The 9,999-nt window shown below is 36.3% G+C and overlaps 1 protein-coding gene across 1 annotated transcript in view; it reads right to left on the bottom strand.

Annotated features, from left to right (window-relative positions):
- Window positions 1-336: 336 nt before the first annotated feature.
- Window positions 337-9,999, bottom strand: part of LOC120770799 (putative uncharacterized protein DDB_G0277255) — a 28,823-nt gene continuing 19,160 nt past the window's right edge. The window contains exons 3-5 of the mRNA XM_040098378.1: window positions 8,465-8,597; window positions 4,591-4,709; window positions 337-3,393 (exon numbers count right to left, since the gene is read on the bottom strand). Of these exons, the coding sequence (XP_039954312.1) occupies window positions 337-3,393; window positions 4,591-4,709; window positions 8,465-8,597 (3,309 nt within the window). The remainder of the gene's footprint in view (window positions 3,394-4,590; window positions 4,710-8,464; window positions 8,598-9,999) is intronic.

The following is a 9,999-nucleotide window of genomic DNA, read 5'->3' as shown; positions in this document are numbered from 1 at the left end:
CTACTATATGAGTGAATCAGGAGCATCGCTTTTTGCGAAGATTTTTCAACTGTTTGCTAACGAAACTATACTTACCATGCTTGCTTCATAAAGTAGAAATTCAGCGAAATCTCTAATCAAATATTTCAGACTTTTCTCCTTCTTCTTTCGCGGTTATAGCCGAGATAAAGGACACAACAGCCTTTTTTCCCCATATTTAAGACTCAATCATTTAGACAATTAACTGAACAATTGTCACAATAAAATTACTTTGTTGTTTGGCAACACCCTTACACTCTTTGTGAACCACTTCTTCCACTCTTTTACCCACCCACTCCCACTCGCTTCAGCGTTCTTCTAATAAAAGACAACTACATATCTGTATTGTACTATAGTCATATCATATTTATTATGATTTCTTTTCCATTCATCATCATTATGCACGCCTGGGTCATTGTTATCATTATCATCATTATAATTATTATAATTATTATTCACATTGTGGTTAGTATTAGCATAATTTAAGCTACGAAAAAAACGCTTATGATAAGCAGCGGCTAACACATGCTCATTAACAATATTTAGATTATCGATATTTGCAGCATGCACATTGCCATCAACATCATTCATAACATGATTAGCATTATTGTTATTGTTATTATTATTAATATTATTATTAAGATTATGGTGAATAGCATCAATAACATTGTGATTATCGTAATTGTATGCGTGCGCTAAGCGAGCGGCAAAAGCTAAATTGCCAACAACAGCCGCGGCAGTGGCAGCAGCGCCATTAATAGACGCTGCTTGCTGTTGCCGTTGTTGTTGTTGTTGCTGTGGCGTTGCTAGCACATTAATTTGATTAACATTGGCTACTTGATTGGCGTTTGCATTCATTTGCATAGCGGCCGCACTATTACCATGCACACTCCCTACGACAGCCATATTAATGTTGTTGTCAACAAGAGGCATAATATAATGATTATTACTGTTAACATTGTTGTTATTGATGCTAGGTTGACGAAAAAACGGCAGGCGTATACCAAAAAAATTACGCTTCACATTATTGTCTCTCACGCCATTGCCGCCATCGCCAACGTCTTCACCTTCGCCGTCGACAGCGACAGCAACAGCAGCAGCTTGCTTTTCAACAGCAGTGTGCACATTAGCGTCACCGTTATCTTTGTAACTAACCTTACCATTACTGTTAAGCCTAATATTATCAATATCTCCATTATTATTATTATTATTGTTGTTGTTGTTATCTTCCATATATGTATTCGTATTTGTATTCGCAGCAATTATATTCGTTTCAGCATTTGTTGCTGTAATTGTATTCGTTTTCGTAGTCGTTTTAGCGTTTTGTTGGCGCCCGAAGTCCACCACGGAAGCGTTCACTTCCGCGGCAGCTTCTTCGTTTTTTGCCAAATCCACTTGTTGCTGTGCGCGTTGAACGGGCTGCTGTTGCTCAGCAACATGCCCATCAACAATGTTGGCAGCAACATCGTTGTCGTTCGTATCAACATGACTATGTTGTTGATCGTGAGCTGTTGCCAGCGTTGCTTCGTTTGTAGCTTCGGTGGCAGCAGCTCGTCGTCGGTGTCTATGTCTAATATGGTTAAGTGTTGCTTGTGTTTGCTGCTGTTGCTGTTGCTGTTGACTAAACTTAGAATCACTATTACTATTACTACTATAATCAGTCATACTAGGCTTAAGACTATCACTATTTTGACTAACACTACTCTTACTACTCCTATTGCTGTTGCTGTAGTTATTGTTGTTGCTATAGTTATTATTATCGTTAACATTATCGTTATCGTCGTCATCATCATCGTGACGATGATAATCATAATCGGCGCGTTGATGCGCGTCTTCGTATAAGTAGTTTTTTGGCAAGGCAGGTATTGCAATAACATTATCATTACCAGTATTAGCATTAGCATTAGCATTAGTGTAAGCATTTAATTTATAATTACTATTTAAATTATTATTAACATAACTATTTGAGTATTCATCTGTTTGTTGCTGTTGTTTTGGCTGCGCTTGCGCCTGCGCAACCTGCAACTCAGCAACATGTTGCGCCGCGCTCACTGGTACGTCGGCCGTTGCCAGCGCGCGCGGCCGCCGTTCTTGTTGCTGATGTTGATGCCTGTGTGTTGGCGCCGCCAACGCATCCATCAGCGCAGCACCCAGCGCTGCTTGAGGTTGCGCGCTCGCCGGCGCCTGCTCTCCGCCTTCCAACAGCAGGCGCTGCGACGTTTGACGCTTCACCACCATCTCTTCTGCCATAGGTTTGGGTAGCACTGTTTGTGCCACAGCTATTTGCATATCGGCTTGCGCGGCACCAGCTCCACCCGCACCCGCACCACTTGACGCGCCCGCGCTTGCACTCTCATCCTCCGATACTTCCTTTTTCCGTCGTCCACGCTTGCGACGCGACGCGGCCAACATAGCCATGATGTCAATCAGCGTTGTCGGCACTAGCGATGCGGCAGTGGCTGTGAGCGCCGAAGCCGCTGTTGACGCCGTAGAGCTAGCCGCCGCGCCGGGACCACGCGTTGTCGGTGGCGGCTGCTGGCGCTGTTGCTGTTCGTGAAGTGCCAACATTTGCTGACGGTGGCGACTTTGTTTGCGCAGCAATTGCTCGCGTTCATGTTGACGTCTGCGCGCCATTTTTGTGCCGTTGTTGTGATGGTGGCGCACCACACCTTTCGCTGACAAATTGTGTTGCTGTTGTCGTTTTTGCTGTTGTTTCCGTCGATTGTGTAGACGACGACGATGATTCTTCTTTTCAATACTATTTTTATCGTGCCGCAACGGATGCTGTTCGGCTCGTTGCAACTTACGGAGACGCTCTTCCAGCAAACCGCCTCCTTGTTGCTGTGGCCTATTGTTGTTGCCCTTGTTGTTACTTTTATTATCATTAACTCTATTATCTTCACTAAGACTATGGCTATCATTATTATTATTAGTAATACTCTTTGCAGCTTCTGTATGCAGTCCATTTTGTGGTTGCTGTAGGCTCTCCTGTGCTATGTTGTTTCTCTGTGTGGAACTGTTGTCATTGTTATTGTTTTTGTGGGCATTATATCTATTGCGCTGAATGCGTGTGACTTTGGGTGTATGTGTGGTTGTTGTGGTAGTGGAGATGGTGGTGGTGGTGGTGATGGGTTTAGTTGCTGTTTTTCTTGTAGTTGAAGAAGTGATTCTACTAATAGTAATATCCTCCAGTCGGCGCCGCTCAAAGAGGAAGTGATCCTTGCTGATGCTGCGCGCATGTTTCAGCCGTTTCGGTCCGATGGGCTTAAAACGCTTCGTGAAACCCACGCGCAGCGTTGCATTGTAGGCATTCGCATACATGTAGTGGCCATGTTCAATGCTCTCACTGAAGTGGCAATCGCGAGTGAGCTGTTTCTGCAAAGAGAGGAGAGAAAACAAGCGAAGAAATTACGATTAATGATTTTTGCTCTGTGCTGACGCAAAAACATATTCAAAAGCTCCTCATATAATATAGCGTTATAACGGAATTTATTTAAACTCATAAAACTCCACTTCGCAAATTAGGTCTCTTAAGTATAGCCTATCTGCAATATATTTCTCTGTCTGCCATAATTATGTATTTATGAATGCGTAAATCGCAAATAAATAATAATTTAGTATTCAGTATACGTCATTGGAATTTCCCCTACCAAATTGCTGGCTTCATTTAATGTCCGAAACAATCCTTCTACTCATAAATTTTCAATAAAAATTAATTATATTTTTATAGTTTATGCGTCTCTATTTCGTCCGCCATTCAATAGTTCCAAATAGTTCGGTAAATTTCAATCAAACTGACGAATTTATTGGAGTGATCATTATTTCACTCAAATTAGATAAGAGATCTTATCATAAAGCCCACTTGCTTTGTGCAGGCGGCGTGGAGACTTCTTGAGGCACGCTAAATGCGATGTTTATTATATTTTCTATTTAATACTGCTTTTCAGTGCCAACCACTTCAAAATCAAAGCTATCATATTAATTGATCATTAATTTAGTAATATTTTTGTATTAAGATTGGCCGCAAAGATAATGGCATGAGGAAGTAATAAACAAATATTTATTTACTTCTCACGGTTTTTACACTATATTACTATACTGAATATATCACATATGTTTGTTAAAAAAATTCTACTGTGAAATATACTTTATATGTGCAATTTGTGCAAAGTGGAGAGTTTGGAGAGATTGAAAAATTCGTTAGAATCCGCTGTTTTATGTAGTGTTTAATGACTGTACATGAAATATGCTCTTAAAACAGATTATTTTCTATGTGGAGTGTTTGGAGAATTTTAAAAATTCATTACAAACAGCTATTTTCTGCAATTTTAAACAACTTTACTTGAAAGATACGTTTAAAATAGACCATTTGCAAAGTGTACAGATTGTAGAAGCTTTATATAATATTATTTAAGTGCTTAAATATTTTTCAGGTGCGAACTCGCATTTTTTATGATTTATATGTATATGTAATTTGGCATATGGTATTTTCCTATCCCTTTCTTCTAGCTGATCTCATATTACTGAAACGATTGCTACTTAATTTTATAAAAAATGCCAAATTTAACTTACCAGTCCCTCCAATCTGCCATGGCGAAAGCACAAAAACCGCCCAACTTGTTTGGCATAAAGCGTAATAAAGAATGGATCGCCATTAAATGGATCACCAACATTATCCATGGTTATAGGCTCTGCAAGAATAAAAACAAAATTGTTAGGTAAGTAAGCGTTTAATTTAAACTATGTATACTCAGGTTATACAGCTTAATTTGATTATTTAACTAATGTGAAAAAAGCAACACGCTTTTATTAAGCAGCTATCAAATATTTATCGTCATATTGTAAAGTCATTTCACCTATTTTCTTATGATGACATACGAAAAATATGTATGTATGTACATATGTCTGCATTCGTCTGCCGCTAAGCCTTGCCATTCGGTCATAGCATTTCTCATATATTGATCACAGTTTAAAAATACTTGCGCTACGCAGAAGTGCAAATATTTTAAACTCGCGACTTAGTGGACACACGGCCAAAGAGCCGTTTTCCTTTTGCTTCTTTACCAATTTTGTTGCCATTAAAAGGTATGTGGCGGCTTTTTACGACGAGAATAAAACACACTTGAGATAGTATTCATAGTACGTATACGCCCCGGTGTCGCCATTCGATAATCATATTGAGGCGAATGGTCTACGTTTGCCAATGGATTAATTTCCTGGAATCACGTTTAATTATTTGCGTTATCGCCCAAGATAGTGACAGCAGTGAGTGGCTTTACATTAAACTCCCTAACTAATGCTTATCAATCCTAATCTCACAAAAATATGTGCGATCTTTTTAAATGATATTAAGAAAAAAACTACATGGCAAATTTCAATTGTTAAGGCAAATACTTTAACGCTGTATTAATAATTATAAATATAAAGTAATGTTAATAAAAATAATTTTGGAGACATTTTTACTGTCGCATTTTTGTGATTTATTCAACAAAACTTATGTTTTATAGATGATTAACAAAGATTGCAAACAAATTTGGCCAGTGTAGAGTTTGGAGACTTTTTGAAAAAATAAAAATATATCAAGTTATATAAAACTTATGTTTTATAGATGACTAACAAGATTGCAAACAAATTTGGCTAGTGTAGAGCTTGGAGACTTTTTAAAACAAAAAAATATATATCAAGTTTATAATTTGCTTTTCGTGCTTATTTAAAATACCTACAATTTATCCGTATTAACTACTTTTCACCGGTTCATAATATGTATCTTTGCATGTGCCGTTCACATGAAGTACCTGTACATATGTATGTATATAAGTATGTATGTATGTATGTATGTATATCTAACATTTGATTCTTAATAAGTAAATGCACACTTCACGCAAGTCAAACGCCTTTAACACGACTTAGCGCCACATGGTACCAACAAGTGGTGATGCCAACGAAAACCTCGTATATTGCATAGTTCCTAAAATATTCACACACATTTTTATATTTACATACTTAGCAGATCAATTCTCCAATGTCAAAAAATTGAAATGTGTCAAAAATTTGTTCAAAATAACATACAAGTCATATAAAAAGTATTTCTAGTAGTCATAGCCATAACAATAGTAAGATATCAATACAGTCTACAACTTAACAACAACTTAAAGCAACAAAAAGCGCTATGCAAATATTTTTATGGTGACATACATACATACACATATGTACGTATGTACTTATCGTACTAGATACTATGGAATTTTATCAATTACGTTTTTTTCCTACATTTTTCTTCGACATTTGATTATTTTATCGCTTGTTTGTAGAAGATTTATGGAAGTAGTTGTGTACGATTTATTTTTTAATCTGCCCCTTACCCACTTACCCTCTTTAGTTTTCGAATGTTTTACTACTTATTTCAAAACAACAAATATTCAGCATACATACAATGTATGTATGTATGTATGTATATATTATAGTAAATTTAAAATCAGCCAATAGGCAAAAAAAAAATATGAGCATGTTATCACCACTGATAGCGAAATACTAGTACGCAAAAAGTTTGTTTTGTTTTGCTTTTTTTCACTTAATACGAATATTTTGCTTTTTGTTTATTTACTAGTAGTAAGCGTTGATATTGAGTGAAAGCTACTTATTTTCATTGTCATATGTTATAGATATACCTTTTGCTGGGAGGAAAACATATGTGCGCACCTTAAATCACATGCACATTAAATAGTCTGCATTTTCAAAATTGGAGAGTTTGTAGAGTTAAGCGCTTTTCATATTTTTTAACATTTATCGGGTTTTACAGTGAAATATAACTATTATTGAACAATTGGTGCCTTTTCAAAAGTTCGGAGAGTTTGGAGACTTTAAAAAAAAGTATTATAAAACATACTACAACTAAAATAGCTACTTTTAAGTTTGGAGAGTTTGGAGACTTCTTTAAAAATGTACTGTAACTCAAATAGCTACTTTAAACTGAGTTGTTGCATATCAGGATGTAACAAATGACTAAAAATTTATAAATTTTCGCCAAGTATACGTGTGACCTCATAATTTTCCTTGAAATATTTTAAGCATTAAACCACATATTCACACCTCGCATACTAATTACTCAAATGACTTCATAAAAATTTAATTGAAATCGTCATCTGCTATGCCATTAATCATAATCGTACTAAAGTGCAATGGCGAATCCAGTTTAAGCATTTAACTTATTTCCTAGAATATTTTCAGTTTCGCTGAAATTCAGTGTTAACATAGCGACCTAAAAAATCCTATGAATGACAGTAACTTGCGGCGCTAATGACAGCGACCGAAAACCACAAAATAAATAGTGGAACTTCAACTGCGTGTTGTGCGGCATGCGTGGGTCTTACACGCCAAACACAAAATGATTATATAGGAACTCATAAGTAGTATGTTTAAGTATGTGCTGGTGTATATGGTACATACATATAATCAATGCGTTAATCGGCCAGCGAACCGGTCACATACTTTTGGTAGTATTATATTTTATTGCTGACAATCATAATAAATACAATAATTGCAATTAAACGGGCGCTTAATAAAATCACAAGCACTCAGGAGTTCACATGCCTATTTAAATGGCTGTGTGTGTGTGCGTGTGCTACAAAACCGCAAAGCAACCTTTAAATTGACAGATGGCGCCAACAGCTCGCACTGACGGCAGCAAAGCAACTCTACAGTGAAATGTTATTCGCTGTAGAGTTGCATTAATTTCATTTAATATTTATTTGCCATTTTTTCCACATAACAACTGCCATGAAGCGACATTCTTGCGATTTAACAGCGAATTTATGTGCGTCCACGAGTGAGGACTTTAAATCAACGGCAATAAAATATTAAATTACCATAATTTAATTAAGTTGCTACAAAATATACACCAAATACGACATACCAGACAGCATAAATCTGCCAAATGGAAAAAAGTTTCGCTTAAGCGCGTGAGGACAGACGCAAAGCGAGAGTTGAAAGCACCGAAAAAGGTTAGCTACAAAAGCCAAATCAATTAGAATTGCAAAATTGAAGTAAAACAAAATTTCCAATGAAAATTTATTACGATCCCTCTGCAGCGAGACAATCCCAATAGGAGCGACAGACGAGCAGCTGTGCTTGGCGTGTAGAAATTGAAATATTTCTTAATTTCTTAATGGCACACGCACACATATTTATTGTACATATGAAATTTGCGTGTAGACATCTCCACAGTGTGGTAATTTATGACATTGATTCTCAATAAATCCCGCTGTTTCGGCGAGGAGTTGAAAGCTCAATTTATTTCTGAACTTGAGTAGAAAACTGAAGCTGAATGAATTTTGAAGCATGCCGTATTATTTTTTATTTTTTTTTATCTTTTTTTTTTTGTTTAACGGCGTTTACTTCTAAATTTCATAACAGTAAGAATTATAGTTGCAAAGTTGAAATAACTTACGTGCAAAAGCTATGTTAGCTGCAGTCACCTTGCCGACGTCATTTATATGTAGCGCTCGGTCGTTGTGGGTCGTAAGCATTAAGACATAGTCTTTTGCTTTTGTGTAAGCTGGAACTACAAAGGCAAACATTACCTGTAATGAAAAAGCATAAGTAAAATTATTTTTTTAGCAATAGCTAAGAATATTGTATGTAGCTTAAAATGTATATAAAACGAGGGAAATTATTATTGTATTTACTGAAATGGGGACATGGGAGACTTTCAATATAAACATTTTTTTGCCCAATAATACGAGGAATACTGAAAATTTCTTGCAACTAGTACATAAAACAAAAAAAAACAGTTGGAGACTTTCAAAAACTTCCGTTAATTGAAATTTCTTGACTGAAAATACCAGGAGGGCTAAAAAATCCTTAAAATAAAGTGCCCAAAGCAAATTGCATAAATGCATACAATTTAAGCTTTGGAGACTTTCGATATTCAAATTTTTTTTTGCCTGAAAATGCGAGAAATACTAAACCATCCTTATAACAAGTGCATAAAAAAAAAGAAAAATAATTGGAGACTTTCAAAAACTTCCGATTATCAATTTTTTTGGCTGAAAATACAGAAGTGCTAAAAAATCTTTATAATAAAGTGCTCAAAGCAAAAAAAATTTTGTAGACTTTCAAAAACCAAAATTTGTTTGGCAAAATTAAGACAATAGCGTTTATAAAGCATTCCGTAAGCGATAAAACTGGAAAGCTTGGTGCAAAATTGCTGGAGAGTTTGAAAATTTACTATATCTATATGTATTCAAGGAAGTGTATATTCAACACTATAACTTTAAAAACTTTTCAGCAAAAATCCTACATATAAGTACTCAAATTTTACCGCACACACCAATGTAACCAAACCCGCACAAAGTTGCTAAATTGTTAACTTTCGGTTTCACTTTATCGCGCCTTTGCGCGCTTAATCCCTGCCTGACATAACCCCACTTTATTGCATCGCGAGCGTTATTAAATGACTTTCATTAGCATTCCAGGCGCTATCGTAAAACACGTTCTTAACAATATCGCTCTCTCTCTAGTGGCAGCCGATTGCGCGGCTTACGCGCTGATATACGAACAATAAAAATGCAAATATTGTCATCGGCGCGCACATTTAATAGCAAGTTTATTAGTCATTATTTGCATAGCCGACAATTAAAATGCAATTCATAAATTCCATTTCATTCCGCTAAGAACAACAAGCAAAGAAAAAATGGGCACGCTTGAAAAGACAAAAAAATTGTGAAAGAATAACAACAAGAACTACAAGAAGCAGCATCCATTTAAACGCTCATTGAATGTGTCACAAAAGGCATACGAGTACGGCTCGGCAGAACAAAATGCCGCAAGCGGGTCCCCATGCTTGGGGTATACCGAAAAAATTCCCACCATAATAACAATTATTAAAATTGGAATAATAATGAAGCAGAAGAAAGAAAAAAGCTATACAATATGCTTATGAAATCGGGCAAGAATTGATGATGATGACATCGATGCTGGGAC

This window comes from Bactrocera tryoni, chromosome 3, assembly GCF_016617805.1.
Source record: "Bactrocera tryoni isolate S06 chromosome 3, CSIRO_BtryS06_freeze2, whole genome shotgun sequence".
NCBI classification, from domain to species: domain Eukaryota; kingdom Metazoa; phylum Arthropoda; class Insecta; order Diptera; family Tephritidae; genus Bactrocera; species Bactrocera tryoni.
This window is presented reverse-complemented; position numbering and strand designations above follow the sequence as displayed.